The 25,083-nt window shown below is 33.5% G+C and overlaps 5 protein-coding genes and 1 non-coding gene across 6 annotated transcripts; all 6 read left to right on the forward strand.

Annotated features, from left to right (window-relative positions):
• The first annotated feature begins 15 nt into the window (after positions 1-15).
• Positions 16-2,146, forward strand: LOC145600396 (F-box/FBD/LRR-repeat protein At1g13570-like). The gene is made up of 3 exons (XM_081656294.1): positions 16-324; positions 417-575; positions 1,877-2,146. Exons 1-3 carry the CDS (start codon positions 16-18, stop codon positions 2,144-2,146), a joined length of 738 nt encoding a protein of 245 aa, XP_081512420.1.
• A 3,721-nt stretch (positions 2,147-5,867) lies between these two features.
• LOC145600397 (F-box/FBD/LRR-repeat protein At1g13570-like) lies at positions 5,868-8,923 on the forward strand. The gene is made up of 3 exons (XM_081656295.1): positions 5,868-6,743; positions 6,850-7,008; positions 8,654-8,923. The coding sequence occupies exons 1-3, from the start codon at positions 5,868-5,870 to the stop codon at positions 8,921-8,923; spliced, it is 1,305 nt and encodes a 434-aa protein (XP_081512421.1).
• Positions 8,924-14,205: 5,282 nt separating this feature from the next.
• On the forward strand, positions 14,206-15,078 carry LOC145600399 (uncharacterized). The gene has a single exon (XM_081656296.1). The coding sequence runs from the start codon at positions 14,206-14,208 to the stop codon at positions 15,076-15,078; it is 873 nt and encodes a 290-aa protein (XP_081512422.1).
• A 1,624-nt stretch (positions 15,079-16,702) lies between these two features.
• On the forward strand, positions 16,703-16,773 carry TRNAG-GCC (transfer RNA glycine (anticodon GCC)). The gene has a single exon. It is a non-coding gene; the product is annotated as a tRNA-Gly (tRNA).
• Positions 16,774-18,531: 1,758 nt separating this feature from the next.
• On the forward strand, positions 18,532-20,433 carry LOC145600400 (uncharacterized). Its single transcript, XM_081656297.1, has one exon. It carries the CDS (start codon positions 18,532-18,534, stop codon positions 20,431-20,433), a length of 1,902 nt encoding a protein of 633 aa, XP_081512423.1.
• A 1,982-nt stretch (positions 20,434-22,415) lies between these two features.
• Positions 22,416-24,830, forward strand: LOC145601707 (putative phospholipid hydroperoxide glutathione peroxidase). Its single transcript, XM_081657768.1, has 6 exons — positions 22,416-22,478; positions 23,490-23,566; positions 23,674-23,735; positions 23,823-23,938; positions 24,547-24,714; positions 24,795-24,830. The coding sequence occupies exons 1-6, from the start codon at positions 22,431-22,433 to the stop codon at positions 24,828-24,830; spliced, it is 507 nt and encodes a 168-aa protein (XP_081513894.1). The 5' UTR covers positions 22,416-22,430.
• The last annotated feature ends 253 nt before the right edge of the window (positions 24,831-25,083 follow it).

Raw genomic sequence — 25,083 nt, forward strand, 5'->3', positions numbered from 1 at the left:
TAAACATATTATCACATGTCAATACCATTTGAGGGTGACATACTTCAGAGTTTGATTGCGAATTGCCCCAAACTTACTACACTAAGGCTCTTGTATTTGCACAACCAGAACAATCTTGTTATAGATGCACCAAAACTCAAAAACTTAACTCTAGCTTCTGTTAAATTTTCAAATATAAACAATAATGTTCCCAACCTTGCTAAATTAGATCTATTTTTTGGCATGGGATATATTAATGATCGGGAAGAAGCTGCTGGTGCCATAAAAAATCTTGCAGCTTCTTGTGATCTCAAATCGCTTCGCCTAAGGGACTTCATGTCTACGGTAAGTTTTATGGCTGAACAACTTCACGAATTAGAATCTTAAATATTTTTTATATACTATACATATTGATTATGTCTATTTTGTTGAGCTAGCTCTTTGTTGAAATCGAAAAAATGAAATCGTTTCCTTTGGCACTTACCCACCTCTATGCACTGTCTCTGGGAGTACTTAATTTAGATGACTTTGGTGTATTTTCTTGCACTTTCGGTTTTATTCAAAGCTGCCCATCCATTAAGAAGCTCGCTATCGATGTAAGTAACCTATTTTGTCCGAACTATTTCAAGTTTTTAACATTTTGGAAAACAAAATTTTGTTAACCTCACGTCCAATATTCTGCTTCAAGTTTTTACCTTCTAATAAGTGTCTTCTTTTGCAAATTATTGAGTGATATGGCGATGATTGAATAGACTTACCTTGACGGATAAGAGCTTATCCTAATGAGATATTGGGGTTAGTTTTATAAACAAGTGGATTTACTCTTTTAATGGTTAAAGTATTAAAATAGGGATTGCTTGAATCTAGAAATGAGTTATTTGTATTTTTAATTAATGTTACTTATATTTTATGGTTAAATTAAAGTTATTTACATAAATAATTGAATAATGATTAATAATTATTTTTATAAACAATTGTAGCCACACTATACGGCTAATCAAACTGTTAGAGCAAATGGTTGATAATTGAAGTAATTAGCAAAGAACAATTAAGAAATTTGATAGTAAAAGAGACAAGAAATTGGAAGGTGGGAAAATCCTTCAAGCAATTACTTGAAGACTATAAAACCCACCCAAGAACAAGGAGAATGTTTGTATTGATTTTAATTAGTGTTTACAAGAGTAATCTCTCACTAATTTCCACTCTAAAGCACAAGGGTTTCAAGAATAAGAACCCTAGCTCTAATTGTGTTTCACTCAATTTGGGGATAATAAACAAAATAACCCTTAATGGGTATTTATACCCCCGACAGATTTGGATATGGTATCAGGTAGGCACGGACGTGCCAAATATGGCACGGACGTGCAAGCCCAGATAACTCATTCCAGTAGCTGCTGCTCGTCTGGAACTGAAGCAGCACGGTCGTGCCATATTTGGCACGGACGTGCATCCCCTGTTCGCGTCAGCACAGACAGCTCTTAGTAAAACAGCTATAACTTCCTCGTTTCTTATCGGAATTAAGTTTATGACCTATCATTGGAAAGCTCTTGAAACAAGCTTTCACCTCCAACTTTAATCACCTCAAAACTCTAAGTAGTTTGAGAGATATGACCAGTTGAAGTTGACCCATCCAATGCTTCCTTGCTTAACACAAGTAATTCTTCCCCTTAGCTTATAAGCCAAGCCTCGATTGATTCTCGAGTCACATTCCAGCACAAACACAAGATTTATTGTTTTCTGGTATAGAGAGAAAGAATTAGTCGGTTTTTTTTTGGGGGGGTGTTTGGGAAGGAAAGTTACATAGAGGATTAGAGTTTAGGGTTGTCATGGATGTGAAGAAGGGTTAGATTGTTAAAAAAAAATGAAAATGTGAAGTTTTGTCTTCTGATGTGTATAGGTTGCTTCAAGCGAAGATGTGGAAGTTGAGCATAATTATGATTTTGACAATAACTATAAATTAGGGCAACTGGTCGAGGTGGATATTAATGGTGTTACAGGTTCAAAACCTGAGCTCAAGTTGATTAAATATGTACTTTCCGCTTCATTTGTTCTTCAAAAATTGACTATCAAATTCGGAACAGTAGATAATGTTTCAGAGTTGAAGCTGCAAAGAAAGTTGAATGGGTTCCAAAGAGCTTCTGCAAAGGCACAAATTGTTTTTAAGTAAAAAATTTCAATGTCTTGGTCAATTATGTGAGACAGTAGCCTCTGATGCTACAATGCAACCTAATTTTGTTTTATTATTATAATTAATATTTTTCTTTGAAACATTGTATTTAATTATTATTATTAATGTGCTTTTAATTTATTTGTTTATTAACTTACGCAATTGAAAATTTGATATTGTGTTGGATATTGTTAGGGGAATTCTCATATTATATACCTCTTGTTCTATATTAATAAAATCTTAATGATGGTTGATCGAATTATGAAAGACATAGTTATATAGGTTCAATTTTAACACACTGATATTGATATGACTTTAACTTGATGCAAACCTAAGAATGATCCAATTTAAAAATTAGACCTAAAATTTATTTGTTTCAACCTTGACCCAAACTGGAATTTACTAGCTATTAACCCGCCTAAACTTGACTTGTTACAACTAGGACCTAAAATTGAACTCAACCTGAATTTGACTCGAATCAAACTTGACCTACACCCAAAAGGGTGAATTACCCGATAATCTCGTGATAACCTGAACCGATATTGACCCGATCTGAACCTAAACCATATGAATTGGAGGCTAGGTTGACCCGACATAACTTGATATCTGATTTGACCCAACTTGAACCCAGCTTGAATACCAAAATTGACAGATTTACTATGAAGTACAAGATGAAAGAAATAAAAAGAAAACCCAACATGACTAATTGATACTCCTCCACCCTTTTATTTATGCTCCATAATAGTAAACTTACTTCTTTTTTCTTTTTCTTTTTTTTTCTTTTTTTTTTCTGGGAAAAATTAATGTTAGAGAAAAGTGATAAAGTTAATAAAGTGCTAGTTAAAGTAAAGATATGGTCCCTTATACTCAAAAATAGAATAATGAAGCAAATAAAATAACTGAACTAAAAATGAAGTGTGGAGGGAGTAGTAATAGAAACAGAAGTGTCAAAATTGGATCCGACTGATTTTTTTTTTAAAAAAAAAAAAAAAAACATCCGATTAAGATTTTGACTCGCATAGACACAATAACTTAATACTCCGTATGACTCAAGTTTGAAATTAGATCCAGCCTTGACACCTTTAATTGAAAATATATAGTGCTATGATTTCATTAAAAAATAAAAAAAGAAGAAGAAAAAAAAAAAGAATGGTAAGAGTATAAACTTCTTAAAATTGTACAGTAATTTCCCCCTATAATCCTTATTCCCGCATACCAATATCTCCGGCAGGGTTTTCTCCCGTCAGACTCAGACCTTTTCTCTACATACTGACTGCCGTATCGTTACATTACAAATGGTAGTCGTGTTCTTCCTGGGTTGCAGAGTTCGAAATCGGTACATTACTCTCTTTCTTCCTCCCGCTTTTATGTTTTTTCCTCTGAAATCTGGGATGCGTTCGATCGCTTGAATACATCTTGATTGCTTTTATAATTTGAAAGTCGAACAACTATTAGTATAAATAAACAATTACTCACTTAATTTTCATATCTGTTACTCCCTGTATCTCGATTTGTCACATTAGTAGTTCAAATTACATTGTTTAATAGTTTATGACGGATGATTAGTTAAACATAAATTTGTCTAGTTGATTAATTTGGAAGTTTTGCTATGTGATTCAATTTATTTTACTATCTACAATCTGTGAATTGGTAGTGTAAATGGGAACAATGATTTTGTAGGTTTAGTTTAACATGATTAGGCTATGAATTTCGTTCTTGTTCTCGTTCTGGTTTTATTAGGTAAATTGGATTTAGTATAAAACCTCTTCACATTAATTGAGTGGAAACATGGTTGATCCGAAAACAATTTGCAGATTCATGTTTGAGAGGGAACGTGGTAGTATCAAGACATCTTGACCGCTATTCTGATCAATTAGGAGTTTTGTGCAGTTGCCGGATTACAAAGTAATTGGAAATTGAAGGTGATTTTTTTCCTAAACCCGATGTCTAATTGTTGGAATGCATAGATAGTTATTACTACTGTGTAGAAATTTCATGTTCGTTGCAAGTTTGGAGTCATCTCTTGAAGTTTAATCTTGAAGTCTTCCTAATATAAAGAAATAAAGGAAAGTAGTGCAACATCATCAGTAATATACTTCTCCATCACAATAGTCCTATAGTCAACCTTTGGCTTTATATACCGGATATACTTGTTGAAGGGAGTCCGAATATCAGCCAGTGGTTGTCTTTCCTTTCAAATAATGGGGTTAAAAAGATCACGCTTGTAAACTGTGTTGGCGGGAAAGATGGGGATGAACATCCACCCACTGCCTTCTCATATACGAGTATTATTTTGTCGGGATTTGGTGAAGTTTCAACTTAATTTTTTCTATCTAAAATCTCCAACCAGTGACTTTAAAGGCTTTACAAATCTGCAAAGCCTTGAGCTGTTCAACATAGATCTTACAGCTGAGATTTTTACAAGTATAACCACGAAGTGCCAAGCTCTTTTGTTGGGTTGTCATGAGGCATTTAGTTATATATGTACCCTGTCTTAAAAGCTTAGTTATCGAAGCTCTATTTGAATCTCTAGAAATCAGTAATGGCCAGCATATTGCTAACATTTCAATAATTTTGGAAGAAGCAGGGTTTGAATTTTTCATGCACCAGGACTGTTGACACCTTCAAAACTCTTGCAGATTCATATGAACTTCGGTGCCTTCACTTTGGGGAGGGTTTGTGCAGGGTATAATTTTTATCCACTGTCAAATACATTTTGTCTTTCATACATATCAGAAATGCAGCAAATTATACACTTATATGTTTTATTCTATGAATTCTTAAATTAGTTTGGCCCCTAAATATGATCTTTGTTCTGTTTCTGCAAGTTCTTGGCTGCAAGCGATTTCCTGAATACGCTGCCAATTGCATTTAATCACCTGGATAGGCTTTGTTTGACTGCTCTTGATGTGCTGACTTCGATATATTTCATGTTACTATTGCTATGGTTCAAAGTTGTCCCTGCATCAAGGAGCTTGGTATTGAGGTGAGCTGATTACGATTGCTTTTTAAGTTTTTAACGACTTAACTAGTTGATCTGACTAGCAAGTAACGACAAACTTGTTATAATTATATAGCATGTCGCTAATACAAAGGCTTACAGGTTACAGCAAAACATTCCTATGCCATAAACCTTTGTTGTTGGCCTGTTGCAGCCTTCAAATTTCTTTTTAACGTATTTCTTTTGTTGACTGTTGAATAGAATAGTGATTTAAATCTCACAAGAAGTTAATATCTGCGGTTTCTAACAAGATTGTGCCATTTTAAAGTTGCTAGAATTTGGCAGCTCTGTTTATAAATTTAAACTCGTATGAAACTAGTATTCAGTCATTTTTGTGCAGTTTACGTGTTGTTGGATTGTGACGAGTACGTATTATATACCCAAAACAAGCATTGTATGTATTATTATTGAGGATATATTTTAGAAAATATAATTGGGAATATTTGGTGGTTATTTGAAGTTATCTTTTATATTGTTTCTTAATCTCTAATCTTACCGAAGATATGTTATGTATCTCTAGGTTTAACATATATATCGTTATTTGTTTCTTGAATGAGAATTAAGCAATCTTACCAAAGATATGGTATGTATCTCTAGTGGTAACATTGTATATATATCGGTATATGTTTCTTGAATGAGAATTAAGCCGTATGTTCACACAAAATTAACAATTATTTATTTCCATCCATTACCACTTTTTTCTTCAAACTCTAATATCAAATGGTTTTTCCAATACCTACAAATGTCGAAGATCGCATCAGCAATCTGCCCATGGTACTTATTGATAAGATACTCGAACTGTTGCCACTTAGAGATGCAGTCAAAACGAGTGTGTTATCCAAACAATGGAGGACCAATTGGTGCTATCTTAAGAGTCTTGTTTTCGATGACGATTTATGGAAGCAGCAGTTCCGCTTCAAGAAAGTAGATGATAATTCAAAGTGGGAAACATACAACACCATCATCAACAACAGCTTTCTCCATCACCATGGACCTATACACGAATTCTACCTCTACATCCCCGACAATGGCAAAAACAACGGTTCTTATCAGAAAAATCTGAATCTTAATGCGTGGCTACATTTTCTTTCGAACAATGGTGTCAAAAAAATTACCCTAATAAACTATCTGTGCTTATTCGCAGCTATACCTTTGCCATCTCATATTTATTCATGCATTGAGTTGGAGGAATTGACACTTTCCAAAGGTTTTATTTTGAAACGTCCATCCACCGAATTTATGTGCTTTAAACAAATTCGCAAACTTGAGCTCAATTCAATAACATTGGACGGTGACATATTTAGCAATTTGATTGCGAATTGCCCCAAACTTAATATACTAAAGCTTGAGCACTGCCTCTACCATAAGAATATTGTTATAGATGCACCAAAACTAGAAAACTTAACTCTAAATGTGTCTTCATCTATTGGATTGTTGAGTTTCAAAAATGTTCCTAACCTTGCTAAATTAGAGCTATCTTGGTGTGATTCATCAATTACTGATCGCCAAACTGCTGAAGCAGCTGATGCCATAAAAAAACTTGCAGCTTCTTGTGATCTCAAATCCCTTTTCCTAAGGGACTATAAGTCTAATAAGGTAAGTTTTGTGGCGGAAATATTTCTCGAATGTATAGTGTATAACTGTGTATAATTAATATGATGCTATGCTATACAAATTGATGCCTTTTATTTTGTTGTGCAAGATCTTCGCTGCAATTGGAAAAAAGAAAGCGTTTCCGTTGGCACTTGCACATCTCTATGAACTGTCTCTCGGAGTACTTAATTTGAATGACTTTGGTTTATTTTCTTGCACTTTTGGTTTTCTTCAAAGCTGCCCATCCATTAAGAAGCTCACTATCTCAGTAAGTATCTTTTAATGTCCAATCTACTTCAATTTTTTAGTACTATTTTGGAATTGAAAATACCTTTTAAGTTTCTTATTTTGCAAATTATATAGTAATACCTTAATTTAAAGAGTACTTGTTTTTCTTATTAAGAAGAATGAACCTTATTGAGAGAAATAATTAAAATAATAATATGGCATTTGAAATGAAAGTATGATGATTTAAGGGGGCATTTGGTTCACAAATTGGTATGGGTTTGGTACTAGGAATGAAAGGTGGTATGAGGTCATTAGGAACTTGATTCTTGATACATTGTGTTTTGTTGTTTAAGGAATGTTATTTGATTTTTATTTGATACCATGAGTCATACACACCTCTGTCCTTGGGTTTTCAAACACCATACCATGTGAGTTTGAGGTATGGGTTTAAAAATTGGAAATTTTTAAATTATCAACCAAAAATGACACTTATTTCCAAAAAAAAAAAAAAAATAAACCTCCCGTTTTTAATATTTTACCAACCCTTAAATTAAAAAACTACTCAAATTCCACCTTTTTCAAAATTTCAGTGATTTTTGACTGATCCGTCTGTGGGCCTTAACTCTATTTCCATTTTTCGCTGCATCAACCGCAAAACCTCTTTCCTGTTTCACTTTCTCCATTTTCCATTTTCCTACTTCACTTTCTCTCTCCTCCTTCTTACCTGAAACCACCATAGGAGGCAGAGGAAGGAGTTGTACTCAACCAAAACGCTTCAAGCAAAGCAGAGATAACATATGGAAAAATGGCTCCAATCCGACGCCGCTGTCGACGGTGAGTACAACTACGGTGATGCTGAAAGGAAAAGCAGGGGAACAAGGAGCCGTTGAAGACGCCCAATTGTTGAAAACGCCCAATTGATGAATTGTCCCAAGAACCCCAATCTCCAAAAATCCGAATCGAAGTTGGGAGAGTTGTTTTAAAGGTAAAAATAGCAATTAGTAGCTGTTACGTGGGGCCCACAGACGGAAAACCCATCGAAATGTGGTATTTCGAGTAATTTTATAATTTAAGAGGTCTTAAAATAAAAGAAAAATAAAAATAAATAAAAATTGAACCGATGGTTATTTTGAAATTGAGTCATTTTTTGGGTAGTAATTTAAAAAATTTCCTTAACAATTAGATTTTTCTTAAACAAGCATTGGTTATGGATTACTCGTATCTAAATCCTAAGAGCAACTCCAATGACAAGCTAATTTGACAATTAGTTTGCCATGCCACATAAGCTTTTAAGCTAATTATCATTTTAGCTACATTTTGCTCCAATGGCTAGCTATTAGCTTAGTAGTAGGTGTTGGATAGAAAATGCATGGAAATAGCTTAATTGGTGCAATGAACATTTTATTTTGGAAAGTTTAATTCTCAAGCAAATTAGCTTGGCAAAGCAAATTTGCTTGGCAAAGCTAATTTGCTTAGCCAAGCTAATTGAATTTTCTAGCTCCAATGGTCAAGCTAGTAGCTAGGGAATTATTGAAATTGCAAGCAAGTCCCTAGCTACAACCATCTAAGAATCAAATGCCCCCTAAAATTGTTTTAAAAGTAGTAAAAAAAAAAAAAAAAAAAAAAAAAAAAAAAAGTGATAAATCAAATGCATGGTATCTTCTGATGTGCGTTTCAATGTGTAGGTTGTTCGTCCAAACATAAATGTGGAAGTTGAGCACGATTATGATTATGACAATAATTATAAATTGGGTAATCTGGTTGAGGTGGATATTGATGGTGTAACTGCTTCAAAAGCTGAGCTTAAATTGATTGAATATGTGCTTTCTGCTTCAATTGTCCTTCAAAGATTCACTATCAAATTCGGAGGAATTGGTGATGTTGCAGAGTTGAAGGTGCAAAGAAAGTTAAATGGGTTTCAAAGAGCTTCTCCAAAGACACAAATTGTTTTTTAAGAAAAAATTTCAAAGACTTGGTTAATTATGTACTGTGGTTGTGGTAGTAAATTTTTTCTGTGAGACAGCATCCTTAATGCTACAAAACAACTATTGCTCGACGTAATTTTTTGTTTTCATTTTTCAATTTTTTTTTTTTAAACAAAATTCAAAAAAAGGAAAATACGAAGAAAGGGGTGAACATTTTTTTGTTGTCAATTTCAAAATTATCAAGATTTTATGAAATTTGACTAATTTTTGATTTATTATATGACATATTCACATACAGTATATCATATGATGTTGTAAAATAATCACAAGGGTACCATACAAACCTTAGGGAAAAGTTTCTAATGTATATGAACTCATATAATCGTATTACTTACGTTTATTCCTTAGGTAAAAGTTTCTAATGTATATGAACTCATATAATCGTATTACTTACGTTTATTGATACGAGAATTTCACTTCATGCTTATTCCAATTGAGATTATTATTATGAACTTACAAAATCTGCAAATTATGCCCAGCTTCATTTCTTATGTCTTCATTCTTTTGCCACTCTTATTCCCTTCTCCGCTATTGTTTTATAATTTATTTGTTTGAACTTACATGGATTGGAAATCCTTTCTGCTTTTGGATTAAAGACAGGTTAGACATGGTAGAAACTAGAAAGTAAGTTATGCCATCAATTCGCCATCATTTACTTGGCTAGATAATCCATTATATGACTTAGGGTCTGTTCACATTTACTTTATTTCAATTCAGTTCAGTTCAGCTCCAATCAGTTCAGTTCAATTCAGCTCTTAATTTTCCTCTCTCATAAAATATTCATTTTAGCTCAATTCAGTTCAGCTCCAATCAGTTCAGTTCAGTTCAGTTCAGCTCCAATCATTTCAGTTCAGTTCAGCTCTAATCAGTTCAGTTCCTAATACTAAAATTCCTAATATTAAAAGATAATATTTAATATTTAATTATTTTAAACTTAAAAATCGCATTCGCCAATTTGCTTACGCGGCGTTTGAATTATTTAATTCTAAAAGAAATTAATAATCTCTTATGTAATTGGCTATTACTAAGATTTATAATCCTACATGGCGCTAAGAAAATTGGATCCTACGTGGCTCTCTAAAAACTCGGAAAAAAACTCTTCTTTATATATATATATATTAGATTTGTCTTTCACGACAACTATTAAGAGCACAGGGAATACATCACTGATTTGGGCTGCCCAACGGTCATAAAAATCTACAGTATTCTGTCGTTTCATTAAAGAAGTCCTGTTACATTAATGATTTACTGAGTTTGTATTAGACTATTAATGGCAATTTAAAAAATAATAATAATAATAATAATAATAATAATAATAACAAAAAAAAGCTAGAATACTAGACTATTATTAATGGCACATAGCAACGTTCGAATGCATAAAATTCTAGAGTAGAATAATGTTGTAACTTGTTAATGGTACTCGTATCTAAATCTTCCTTGTTCAAGGCATTGTCTGCCAGCCAGTCTGCCACAATTTAACGATTTTGTAAGGAGATATAGTAATTAAGTTCGAATCACAAAATACAAAGCACTAGATACAAATTTGATATTTTGGTTGACAATTCCTTAATAGGAGTCATGACTTATAAACGTCACAATAAAAGGAAAACACTACTGTATGTCATGAGTACAACAGCAACTCGAATATTAGATTAATTTGTGTTCATTGGGTGCATATTATATCATTAGTTTATTTTATATCTCATCTAGTGTACACATAAGTTATTTTATGTATATATGTATATATATGAATTTTTAGGTGACCAATTTATTTGAGTAACTTGTTTTATAAAACCACCAACTTTAACAACAAATGGATAACTAATGGGAAAAAAAAAAGAAAAAAAAAAAAAAAGGCTTCGACTTTCGTAAACAATTATTGTAAAGGTGCCATATGGCTCATATCTTTTCGGGAGAAACTGTAGGATCGGAAAATTGTCTAGATTTGCCTTTTTGAGAGGTATGCTTGTAAATTTTTACTATGTTATTTTTTATTAAAGAAACTTTGATCATCTATTGCTAATTACATATGAAAGAAAAAAATAAAAATTATCACGTATTCAACGTATGGTATCAAATCACTTAATTTTGTAATTTACATTAGTACATAATTAAAGCTATAATTGAGAATGATCTCTTGGACCAGTGGTCTAGAGGTCACCTCGCATCTTTGAGGTGCGAGATTCGATTCTCATCGGGCACAAATCCCATCCCTCTGCCCCTCCAGGCATTGCCAGCCAAACTTCCTGTGATAGGAGCTCTCGATTGGGGCCCAATTGATCTTACCGTGTATTTAAAATTAAAAAATAATAATAATAATAATAATGATAAAAAAAAAAAAAAAAAAAAAAAAAAAAAAAGAACGCTATGATTGGTTAAATTTGTGCATTGAGTATAAGTTGTATGAGTAACATTACTAGTATTTTAACAAGTACGGTAAAAGAAGTTCAACTACTAGTCGCGGAGTATTGGATATAACTCCATTAATCAATTTTTTTTAATCCAAATGAGCGTCAAGGAACATGTTATCTATTATATGCAAATCTTTAGCCTTAACTGTTAAACAAAGACCTCATTGGTCCATTTTAATGTTCAACAAAAAAGTAGCAGATAAATTCTAAAAAATAATTAAGAGCTTGTTCACATTTATTTAATTTCAGTTCAGCTCCAATCAGTTCAGTTCAGTTCAGTTCCAATCAGTTCAGTTCAATTTAGTTCAGTTCAGCTCTTAATTTCCCTCTCACATAAAATATTCATTTCAGCTCAATTCAGTTCAGTTCAGTTCCAATCAGTTCAGTTTAGCTCCAATCAGTTCAGTTCAATTCAGCTCAGTTTAGTAAATATGAACAGGACCTAAGTCATTTATATTATAAATAAATAAATAAATAAATAAAAAAAACATTAACATTTGACACACAGTAACTTAAAAATGTTAGTACTATCTAATGTTGGAGAGATACACCAGCCATACATGCACTACTTCAACCATCAAATACTACCTAAGCGAGCTCTTTGATAGATACTCTTATTTTTCTTTCTACTTATGTTTTTACCAATCCAAAAACGCTAACTGCTTCTTACAAAACTACAACGTACCACTGAACAAGGCCATGAATAATTTATGATAAATTTATCTTAACAATAAGCTTTTTGCTTCAAAAATTAAATACTAATTAATGAGGCGACAAAAGCTAACCGATAAACTTGGCAAACATTGACCAATTCTTGCGTGTAAAATGGAACGTAATATCCTTAGAAAATTTCCAAATGTTATCTTACTCCAATCTTTAGAAATATATGTATATCATATTATCATCAACCATATTCAATTGCTTGGTAGATTACTAAAATTAATAAAGAACCAAATACCATCAAACCTAGAGGTGTCAATTAAAATATCTGAGTTAGATTTAGGTAGTTCGGGTTGAATATATTTCAAAGTTGAGTCCCTACCTTATAAAAAGTAGAAACCTACTCTTATGAATAGTGTAATGTCAATTATACCCTTTAAAATGTGCATTTACATATATACCCTCATTAATATGTACAAGTTTTTTTAATGAATAGTGTTTGGACAATTATACCCTCTGAAATATTTAATTACGTACGGAGTACTTATTTGTTTTCATGCATTAATGTTAGTTGTCTTGTATATTTATACTCATAAACATAGTTGTGTACATATTTTTTTGTAACTAATTTTGCCAATAACTAAATTTGTGTTTTTAAGACCAAGCCGAAAGAGTAACTAGATATGACTAGCTATGCGCGTGCGTTAGTTGCCCTAATTATACTAAATTATTGTATCATATGAATCGAAATCTGCATTGAGTTTTTTCATATCAGTTCAGGACTTCAGGTCAGTCAGATCAAATTTTGACACCTTATTCAACCCCATATGAATAGGACCTTTTTTTAATAATAATATAAAATCAAAACAATTAAAATAAATAAAGTCAGGCTTATTTGGGGCACTTAATCACCTGCTTAAAATAATCTACTGTAAAATTCTAGGGGTATGTGCTTTGCCTAGTTTATTGCTTCCGTTACCCACTTGCACAGTTGCACAACGTACCAAAATCCCATGTTCTAATTTAATTTTTTATTATAAGCTTCTTAGTTCTATAAATAGATGCCAAATCACATAAATTACACCAAATTCATTACTTTAAACTTTCATTTTTCAACAATTCAATCATGATAAACTTTAAAAATCTTGTTCCTCTAATTTATGTCATACTATTGGTAAACACATATTATTTCCAATTAGTAGAGTCATGCCATGCTATAGACAAAGCAGCATTACTTGATTTCAAACACAAAATCACTGACGACCCGTCGCAGCTCCTCGGCACTTGGGTGTCCAAAACCGATTGCTGCACCGCGTGGGAGGGTGTCGATTGCAACCCCACCAACGGACGAGTAGTAAACGTGTCTCGGTCCGGCCTCCAATCCGGTGACGACTTTATATTGGACACATCCATGTCAGGTACACTCTCCCCTTTACTTGGTAACCTTGCCTACCTTCAACTCCTTGACCTTAGTAACCTTAAAGAGTTGACCGGTCCTATACCACCTCAACTAGGTAAATTGTCTCATTTGACCCATCTTTATCTTAACCTTAATAAGCTCAATGGTTCACTACCCTCTTCTTTAAGTGGTTTACATAAGCTAAAGGCGCTATATTTAGGCCAAAATAGCCTCTCTGGTGCCATTCCAAGCTCGATTTTTCGATCATTGACATCAATTTTAGAATTAAGTTTTGGAGAAAATTTATTATCTGGTCCAATACCATCTTCAATTGTTAATATGGTTCAACTTACTAGGCTAGATTTTCATAAAAACGGACTCTCCGGTAGGATCCCTTATGATATTGGCAAACTAAAGAGACTAACGAATTTAGATATGTCCATCAATCGAATTGGAGGTAACATACCTTATTCTATAGGTAAACTAGCCCAATTACGCGATTTGTCCCTAGACTATAACAAACTTACCGGACCAATCCCTTCTTCAATAGGCCAGCTTATTTCTTTGCGTGTATTAGGCCTTGCTAACAATAAATTATCCGGTGTTTTACCGAAAACCATAGGTAATCTCCCAAACATACAACATATAACCTTAGAGAACAACATGATCACAGGCCGTCTACCACCAATCTAGGACATCTTACTACATTAATCAACATGTTGTTTTCAAATAACCGGTTTGTCGGTCCAATACCGAGAAGTTTTGGCAATCTAAAGAGCCTAATGGCCTTAGATTTGTCGAAAAACCAACTTGTTAGCCCTGTTCCTCATCAACTTACTAAAGTTAAGGATTTGCAAATACTGGATTTGTCGTATAATCCACTTGGTCTAGTAAATGTACCAACTTGGTTGTCCAAAATTAATCTGTTTCGGCTAATGTTAGCCAAGACCGGGCTTAAAGGCGAGCTACCCTCGTGGTTGTCCTCCTCCTCGATAGGCTACCTCGATTTATCGAGCAACAAACTCTCCGGGAAGTTGCCTACATGGATAGGAAACATGACACAGTTATGGTTCCTAAACATATCTTATAACGGATTCTACTCAACCATTCCAAAAGAATTCAAGAATCTTTTACTACTCTCAGATCTTGACCTTCACTCGAACAAGTTCACAGGCCCCTTGGATTTTATTTTCGATAAAAATGTGGATGACCCACGAGGGCATTACAACTCTATCGACGTGTCTAGTAACATGTTCACAGGTCCAATTGATAAAAATGTTGGTAATAAACTCGCTATGGACTCGATCACTTCCTTGATCTTGTCATATAATCAATTGGGAGGATCGATACCAAACTCGATAGGGAACTTGACACAATTGCAAGTATTGGAATTGGTACGCGACGGGTTATCAGGACCGATCCCAGAAGAAATTGGAAATGCTAAGGAATTGAAGACAATCAAGTTGTCTAGGAATTACTTGAATGGGAGTATTCCAGAAAAAGTGATAAATTTGGAAAACTTATCAATATTTGAAGTGATGAGAAATAAATTGAGTGGCGAAATTCCAGCACATAAGGCTAATTTCCCTGCTTCAGCATTTTTTGGTAATCCTGGTCTTTGTGGTGTGCCACTTGCTCCTTGTAACCTTTCATAGATGTTACTTATAATTTTAAATTGTATTATTGACTCATTTTTTAATTTATAATTGTATTTGTAAGTGTAATTGTAATATTGATTATGTAATCAGCAAAATTAATAAAGGACATTATGTCTTATCTTTTTTTAGTGCGATCGACTAAAGACTAAAATAGCAAAGTTTGAATAAAGTGGTATATTGCCAATGATCCGAGCAAGGCTAAGGCCTAAGATAAGTTAATTAAATCTTCCACATACCAGTGATACCACTCACCCTTCACACAACATAAATAATTCCACTATCCCTCCGTACTGCTCGATCCACTTCTCTATACTGCTTTTCTTATTTATAATGGATAATTAATAATGCTTTTCTTAATTATAATGGATAATTATGCTGCTATAATTATTGTCGAATAATCTACTCACCAAGTACACCTAAAATAGCTCACAATATATTCTAGGATATATTTTCACAATATTCGCAATTATCTTGTTTCCTAAAATATATCCCAATAGTGTTTAAACTTGTTGAGTTGAATTCCACTATGTTTTCTACTAGAGATAGAATACTATACTCTCTCCGTCTCATAATTAGATGCTTATTTCATTCAACACGATCTTCAAAGCACGTCTTTGGCATCAATCAACATCTTTATTACAAATTAACCACAATTTATAAAAGTTAATATTATTAAACTATACATTGAAACCTATATATCCAACCATATCTTCCGTGACTTTCATTAATGAAAATATGCGTCAAAATTATAAAGTTTGACCATGAAAATAGATATAGACACTTAATTTTGGAACAAAGAAAGTAAAAAATGTAATTAGTTTAATAGATCGATGGTGGGTCAATGTCAATGTACTATGTTTTTTTTGGTGTTTAGAAAGCTACAAGGCGGGGGTGAGAATCGATCCCATGATCACCTGAGACCGAGAGGGAAGCTCTAACCACTTGAGCTAACCCTCACTCTCATGTCAATGTACTATGTACAAGTATATGCTTGTAATAAATTTATATTTAGTTTAAGTTAATCTATGAATAATGTAAATTAGTCAAAGATTGCTTGTGTTTAGAAATAGATAAAATATTTTATTACCTTAGGTTTGTTAAACACGTTAAGTCAAAGTTCCATTATTAATTTGTGAAATATGTGGTGTAGTGTCTATGGCAGTAGCGTGCGTAAGTGCTCAACACATGAGGATGGAGACACACATTAGTACATTGCAGTAGTGCAATTAAGCTACGTACTTTATTGGATGTATTTTCCTCTAAATTAGGATATTAACATTAAATTAATCTTATTCACTTGATAAGAAGTTCAGAACAAAATAAAATTGATCTTTTTCGTATGGGCTGACGTAACTACTCTTCATCCACTTGGTAGTTAGTCTAAGCTAGTTACTTCAACATCAGCCAAATCCATTAGATTAAAAAATGTTCACATTTCGTCAACATAAAAAATAATAATAATAATAATAATAATAATAATAATAATAATAATAATTAAAAGGTTCACATTAACAAATCATCTTATAGTTATTCCCTCAAAAAAAAAAAATCATCTTATAGTTAAACAAGTAGTTAACACATTTTGTGTGATAATTCTAAATAACCACAAAGTTATCAAAAGGCACCAGTGGTCTAGTGGTAGAATAGTACCCTGCCACGGTACAGACCCGGGTTCGATTCCCGGCTGGTGCATATATTTTTGGATTTTTCATATTTTATTAACCTTTTAATTTCACATTATCGAGGCCATACTCGCTTTAGCAGTGTATTTGGATAACATTAGAGGAAGGAAAAGCAGGGAAAGGGAGGGGAGAGAAAAATGATGAGCTTTCCTTCCAAATCTCTCCATTGTTGGAGGAATCATTTTCTTACAATGTAATCCCTCCATTTCTCTCCCCTCCAATTCCCTTACTTCCTCATTTGTTATCCAAATAAAAGATATCACATCTCTCCATTTCTCTCCCCTTCTTTTCCTTCCATTTCCTTCTATCCAAACACACCGTAAATCTTGACACTCTTAAATCTTAATTGGCTAATTAAGGATCTTATTAATGAGTATTGAGATCATCTCCTATAGCCCTAATTCAAGAATGTGTGACAACACACACCGCACATATGGCAGCAACAAGATAAACTAAAGGAAGAAAAAAATATATACTTCGTAAATCTAATTTCTTTTTTAAAAAAAATAATAATGTATGATATTACCTCATAAACACTTGCGTGGACCAGGTCCACAATAATATTATTGTGGACCCGAAATTTATACATACGCAACTGACATTATATTGAACATAGTGACCCTTATTTGTTACATAGTAACCTTTTTTTAAAAAACATATTAACCTTTTATCAAAACTTGCATAACGTTTAATATTATTGTGAACTTGAAGTACGGCGTTATGACCCTAATTTTAACATATAGTGACTTTCATTATTTATATTGACCTTATAAAATTTTTCATTAAAAAAATTAACCTCTTATAGCCTATATATTACCAAAATGACTTTTATTTTAAACATAGTGACCTTTATTTTAATTATAGTGACTTTTTTTTTTCTATTAATAAAGAACGATAGTTTCTCTAATGTTAGTGGTCCACAATAAATTAGTGTGAACCAGGTCTATTTAAAAATTTGTAATATTACCTTGATTTTGTAAAATACAAACATATTTCAACGATGGTCGATCTTTTGATATAAACTTAGTTTGGGTTAAGCATGGCCTTGATATTTTATACAGGAGTTTCTACCGAAAGTAAAGGCGCTAGGTGTCTTTACTTGGAAGCGGAGGTGGGAATAGATGAATCATATGGCCTCACTACAATGAGGTTTTTCAACAACACTCAAAGATATATTAGGTATAATCGAATTTTATTTGAAATTTTTGGGTGCACTACGTATATTGAAATTTTATTTTAATACCGTATGATTCAAGTACTTGAAATATTGATTGTGATCCAAAATTTTATAAACATCTTATCCAAAATATTCAAATTATTAAAAATCATACCGATCGAATATTCTAAATTTTAAATCAATTTATTAACTAGATAGCGACCCATTTTACACATAAAATTTCCTTCCCCACCCGTAGTCTTAAATAAATTGAGGCAATTATTTCATTAAAAACCATTCCTTGAACACAATATTTTTCCTTGTAAAAAGCTTATAAAAATAAATACTTTCAAATCCATCTAGAAGCAATCAAGCAATACATAAGCAACCCCTTGTATACATTATATACATCTGAACAGAAGCAACTTGATGATGACAAAATAGAATAATCATACTCAACTAGTAGTAATCTATTCCTTTTGTCTTACTTCCATTTGCCCAATGTAACAACCCACGTTCTAACCTTTACTATAATTAGATGCATAATTTCTCCATAAAATGCATCAAATTCATTGCTAAAACTAAACTTCATCAATTCTTCATACGTTGATCATGTTGAATTACATATATTTTCTTCCAATAATATACATTGTACTCTTGGTTAACCCATCTTTTTACCAATTAGTAGAATCTTGTCATGCTATTGACAAAGAAGCATTGCTTGATTTCAAGCATAGAATCACTTATGACCCATCACAGCTCCTCGGTTCATGGCTCACAACCACGGACTGCTGCACCGCGTGGGAGGGCATTGCTTGTGACCCCTCCAACGGACGAGTAGTAAACGTTTCCCGCCCTAGCGCCATGGCAACCTTCATGTCAGGTACACTCTCCCCTTTCCTAGGCAACCTCACCTACCTTCAAGTCCTCGACCTTAGCGACCTTAGCGAGTTAAATGGCCCAATCCCACCTCAACTAGGTAAGTTGTCTCATTTAACCATTCTTTTCTTAAGCAATAATAAGCTAAACGGTTCACTACCCTCTTCTTTTAGTAATCTTCATAAGCTAAAAAAGCTCAATTTAATCCGAAATAGCCTCTCTGGCACCCTTCCTTACTCAGTCTTTCAATCATTCACTTCGATTTTGGAAATAGATCTTTCAGAAAATCAATTTTTTGGCCTAATACCATCTTCGATTTTGAACATGAATTCGATAACTAAGCTTTCACTCCAATACAACAAACTTTCCGGTAGAATTCCTAACAAGATAGGCAAACTAAAGAGTCTTACAAACTTATTGTTGACATCGAATCGTATCACTGGAAGTATACCTCATTCAATAGGTGAACTCTCCCAATTAGAAGATTTGTCCCTTAACATAAACGAACTTATTGGATCAATCCCATCTTCAATAGGACAGCTTTCATCTTTGCAAGTATTAGATCTTAGTGACAATAAATTGACCGGTGTTTTACCAGATTCCCTTGGCAATCTTTCGAAATGTTTTAGTATGAGCTTACAGAACAATATGATCACAGGTCATCTACCACCAAGTCTAGGAAACCTATCGAAATTATCTCGAATGGTCTTTTCAAATAACAAATTTGTAGGCCAAATACCAACAAGTTTTGGCAATCTAAAAAAACTTGGGGAATTAGATTTGTCGAAAAATCAACTTGTAGGTCCAATTCCTCGTACACTTATTAAGATTAAATTTTATTTTCGTATACTTGATTTGTCACACAACCCACTTTCTCTAGGAAAAATACCAAGTTGGATAAACAAGTTAGATCTTTCTTGGCTAATGCTAGCCAATACGGGGCTCAAAGGCGAGCTACCCTCGTGGTTGTCATCCTTACCATTAGGCTATCTCGATTTATCGAGTAATGAACTCACGGGAAGGTTTCCTACATGGATAGGGAACATGAGTGACTTATGGTACCTCAACATATCTTGTAACAAATTCTACTCCACCATTCCAAAAGAATTCAAGAATTCTTTGTTACTAACAGACCTCGATCTTCACTCAAACAACTTCTCAGGTCCCCTGGATTTTATCTTTGACAAGAACGTCGATGGACCACTAGGACGTTACAACTCCATCGACGTTTCTAGCAACAAATTCACAGGCCCTATCAACAAAAACGTTGGAAACAAACTCGTTATGAACCCGATAAGTTCATTAATCTTGTCAAATAATCCATTGGGAGGTCGGATACCAAAGTCGATTGGGAACTTGACCCAACTGCGATTGCTGGAGATGGTACGCGACAAGCTCTCAGGGACGATCCCAGAAGAGATTAGTAATGCTAATACTTTGAGGATTATTAAACTTTCGAGGAATTACTTAACCGGAAAGATTCCAAAGAAGGTGATTAATTTAAAGTGGATAGAAGAGTTTGAAGTCATAAGAAATAAATTGAGTGGCGAAATTCCAGCACATAAGGCTAATTTCTCTGCTTCGGCATTTTTTGGTAATCCTGGTCTTTGTGGTGTGCCACTTCCTGCTTGTTAGCAAGTTTAGGTTGCTCAAGCTAACGTTATTATGATTCATAGTTACAAGTTGATTTTGTTTTGAATTTGATACTTCTTAGTTCTTACTATTTGTTATTCTGAAATTGTAACAGGCTAAATTGATTAATGACATAAATTATTGAATTTGCCTAATACATGTTCCATAACTACTATGTTTTATCCTATGCTATTTTTAGTCTAAAATGGTCGATGTCCCTCTATCAAATTCACGGAATTTAAGTTGCTTGTCAAAACACTTAACATGACTCGAATTTGAAATTAAACCCAACTTCACTAAACGCGACTAAACACCCAAATTGACTAGTCATCACTCGTACACACAACTAAACAAGCTAGATTGAATACTTTATTTTTCACAATAAGTATTAAGTAGCGACAAGAATTTATAAATAAACTAATTAATTTGCATCAATAAATTAAATAAATAAATTAATCAATATAAAACTAGTAGTTGCTAATTTAGGCAATCGTTGACCAATACTTGCAATTATTATTGTAATCCGCCAATCCTTTCACGCGGAATGGGAGAGAAATCAGTAAATTGTACTGTTATCAGTCTTACTTATATATCACACTCCACCAAATATATAATACTATAAAATGCAGATTAGTAAGTCAATTCAAAGGCAGATCAGATTAGTATGTAAGCTTAATAATACCGACCATAATTCAATTCAAATGCTTATTAATGAAAAATAATGTGATTACTAGTGGTACCCACCCGCCCACATACTTTGTACGAGTACATTACAAGTTTACAAACGGGCACATATCTAGCAGACTTGAGTTAAGTCTCTCAGGTCTTTCAATTCATTGGTTTGACTCAACACGATCCATATATTCAGTGAGGTTGAGTTAGGGTCGGACTTTCAAACTCACACCGTACCCGGCTCGATACTATAACCCCTTTTGATTGGTTCTTTACTAGGTAGACTACAATAAATATTAAATAAATGGATAAAGTGACGCGTTTAATAAATAAGTTGAGTTATAAATTGAGTGTTGACAACTTGTTTACCAAATTAATCGGATTGAGATTGAGGAGATTCAAATCATGAACGGTATGCTTACACGGACTACAACACGTGTCAACTCTAGAAGTAGTAACACTTGTACTATTCTATTCTAGGGGCATATGGTTTACTTCGTTCCTTAGTTATTGGTTATTACTTCAATCCCACCCCTCCCCTCTTATAAATAAATGCCTAATCTCTATCTTAGCCAAATCCGCCTCTCCGGGGTCATTCCCAACTCGATTTTTCAATCATTGAAATCGATTTCAGAGTTATATCTTTCAGAAAACCAATATTCAGGGCCAATACCATCTTCGATTGATGATTTGATTTCAGTTGTATTATTTGCATTGTGATGTATTGATCCTTTTGGTATGGTTAATCAGGCAAAGCATGTTTGTCAATTTAATTGGTACATATCTAATTAATCTAGTTGGTTGAATTAACTGGCTTGACTAAGCAAGAAATATATACACTTATAAATGGGACATGCTATAATAGGCAAGAGAAAACAATATACAGTATAATTAATCAAAGTGGATTTGATGATTATAGTAAGGTGTGACAAGAAAGATGAAAAAATGTTGAGTTTTGATTAATTGGAAATTATTTGATTTGTGCAATTGTACATCCAATTGTGCTTTACATGAATTCACATCTTACATCAAGTAGCTTTAGGCTATCTGCAAGCTCTCTACCTTTGCTTAGGATAATTATAGCCTAGACTTTTCTATTTTTACATACTACTAGGACTTTCAAAGTTAGTTCATATTTTACAACACATTTTATCTAGATTTTTCTGTACATTTCTTTTTATATGGTGTCAATTGTTTCATATATAATCAATTATCTTTAATGTCAAAGCCAAGTCATTTATACATCTTTCACTAATATAGATAATTTGTCGATCATTTGGGTATATTAATCATTCCCCTTTTTCTCAAGCTCTAGATCACAACAATCAATGGCAACTTATGCTCAACCCAGATCAGTCCACGAATTTATTGTGAAAGTTAGTTTTTCTTTTAAATATTCTTTAATTGTACTTTGTTTTTTATATTCTAAAAATCTTCCCATATTGTTGTAATTATTAATAAGAAATTGATTTTATGTTTTTTCATGTTTTGAATTTCATGTTTATAGGATTGCAATAAACAGTGGCGGACCCAGGAATTTGACGGGTGGGGAGACAATTTAGATAATTAAATTTTTTTAAAAAAAGTTTGAGTACACAATTTTAAAAAGTCGAGTACATATACAATCCAAAAGACCATATTATAAATACAATTCGGGTACATATTACTAAAATATCCTTCGGGTTTCATTCTTTGAAATTGATCAATGACATCTTCATCAGGAACTTGTAAAAACACTTCTTTCTCAATGAAAGTCACAAAACAATCATTCATTAATTGATCACCCATACTAATTCAGCCTAATAATTCAATTCACAAATTAATTCACAAACAATTCATTTCACAAACTAATTAACCAAATAACACTCTAATTCACAACCATTGAACATTGATAATTGATGAATTCACAAAAACGTTACTTAAACTTTGTAAAATATATAGGGTTTTAAAAATATGAAGAAGAAAAAAGAGGGAAAACCTACTTAATTGGCGGGGCAGTGGTCGTCGACAGTGGTAGCGATGCTCGCTGCAGTCTAAGACTCAAACCTCTGATATAGGTGAATCTCATATTGGACCCCTACTTATATTGTTTTTAACCCACTGCCAACTTAGCTAAGGCAAACTTCTTATTTATTTCTTACACTCAATTGTATATAAGTATTTTTCCAGTTTTTCCCTGAAATTTTTTCCTCTGTTTTTTTTTTTTCCCCCCCAAAGTAAGGGGGCAGTCTTCCCCCTTGTTCCTTAGTGGGTCCAGCCATGGATATAAGTATGTAATTTCTTATATGTTTTGGATTTCGATGTAAATTCTTATATGAACGTAATTTGATATCGTGCCTATAAGTTTCGGACTTAATTTGATCAACATATTAATCGTTAATATGCAGGATGCAAGTGGTAAAAATGTTAATCTTAGCATTTACAAAGGGAAGGTGTTGTTGATTATCAACGTTGCATCACTATGGTACGTATGATATGGCTTGAACTAAGTCATTTTAAGACGTACGTTTGTTTTGTTGGCGCTACCATTTGTGCTTAACTCAGCTCACTCCATTTCTGTTTTGGGTGCAGTGGTCTTACCAAAAAAAATTACACATATCTAACACAATTGTATGATAAATACAAGGACCTAGGTAGCTTCTTGTTCTATCTTCTTATGTTTTTGTTCGCGCTGTTATATGGAAGGTTAGACGACTTATGAATGTGTTGAATCGCTGCAGGTTTCGAGATCTTGGCATTTCCAAGTAACCAATTTAAGCAAGAGCCAGGAACAAATGAGGAGATCGTGGAGTTTGCATGCACGAATTACAAAGCTGAATTTCCCATTTTTGACAAGGTGTTTTGCTCGTTTGATCATTTACAAACCACCATAAGTCCAAAATACTTCATTTGATCATTTAATAAATTTGAGAAGTGTGGTCCGGATAAAATGTGAAACCTTCTAATAAAAACCAAGAGTATTAGGGTCTATTTGGCAAAACTAGTTGTAAGTTTATAACTAAAAATGACACTGGGCCCAGCACGAAAAAAGCACAACACAACATGACATGGGCATAATATAGGCCCAGCCCGACACGTAATTGTGCGTGTGGGATGGGCTTGGTCTGTCTTTATTTGGGAGAAGCACAATAAGGCACGGCTTGACCAAACACGACAGAGCATGCTAAAATCAGTTAACTTTGGCTTAGGCACGCAAGCCCGGTACGATAGCGCGTGGGCTTGGGCTGTGCACAGGCCTACCTTTTGAATATTCAGCCCATCACGGCACAAAACTCATGGGCGAGCTATGGGTTGGGCTTAGCTAATTTCAAAGCACGTGGGTCTGACACGAGGCATAACTCGGCACGGCCCAGAGCCATCTTTGCCTAGCTAGCTGTAGTTGTTGTTACGGAGTAGCATTTATGACTTACTTTCATAGACATTTTGGCTTTTATTTTTTGGCAGATTGAAGTGAATGGTAGTAATGCTGCCCCAATATTTAAGTACTTGAAATCAACCAAAAGGGGGTTTATGGGAGATAAAATAAAGTGGAATTTTACAAAATTTGTCGTTGATAAACATGGTAACGTTGTTGATCGCATCTCACCATTTACTCCCCTTAAGTTCGTCGAGGTAAAAACTTAAGCTTCACTCGTTATGATACCAAGAAACAATTTGGGTAATTTATTAATTAATCTTTTTTCGTTTTGCAGAAGGACTTGAAGAAACTGCTGGGCGTCCCAAAATAAGGACGCATCTTGACCAAGACATGATACTTATGAATAAGACTCACTTCATAGTCCGATCTCGTTTCTATTGCTATCACATGAAACCAAAAAAAAAAAAAAAATTATTTCAATGTTTTATTTTTTTATTTAATTTTGAAAGAAACTGTAATGTTTTTTAATTGTCGAAAGGTTGTTTCGTATGTGGCACTTTAAAATCTATGTAAATATCGCGCTTATTCTGTGCGGCTATTCCCGGCTAATGTGGCCGCCTGTG

The sequence above is a fragment of the Chenopodium album genome, chromosome 21, assembly GCF_948465745.1.
Source record: "Chenopodium album chromosome 21, dcCheAlbu1.1, whole genome shotgun sequence".
Classification (NCBI taxonomy): domain Eukaryota; kingdom Viridiplantae; phylum Streptophyta; class Magnoliopsida; order Caryophyllales; family Amaranthaceae; genus Chenopodium; species Chenopodium album.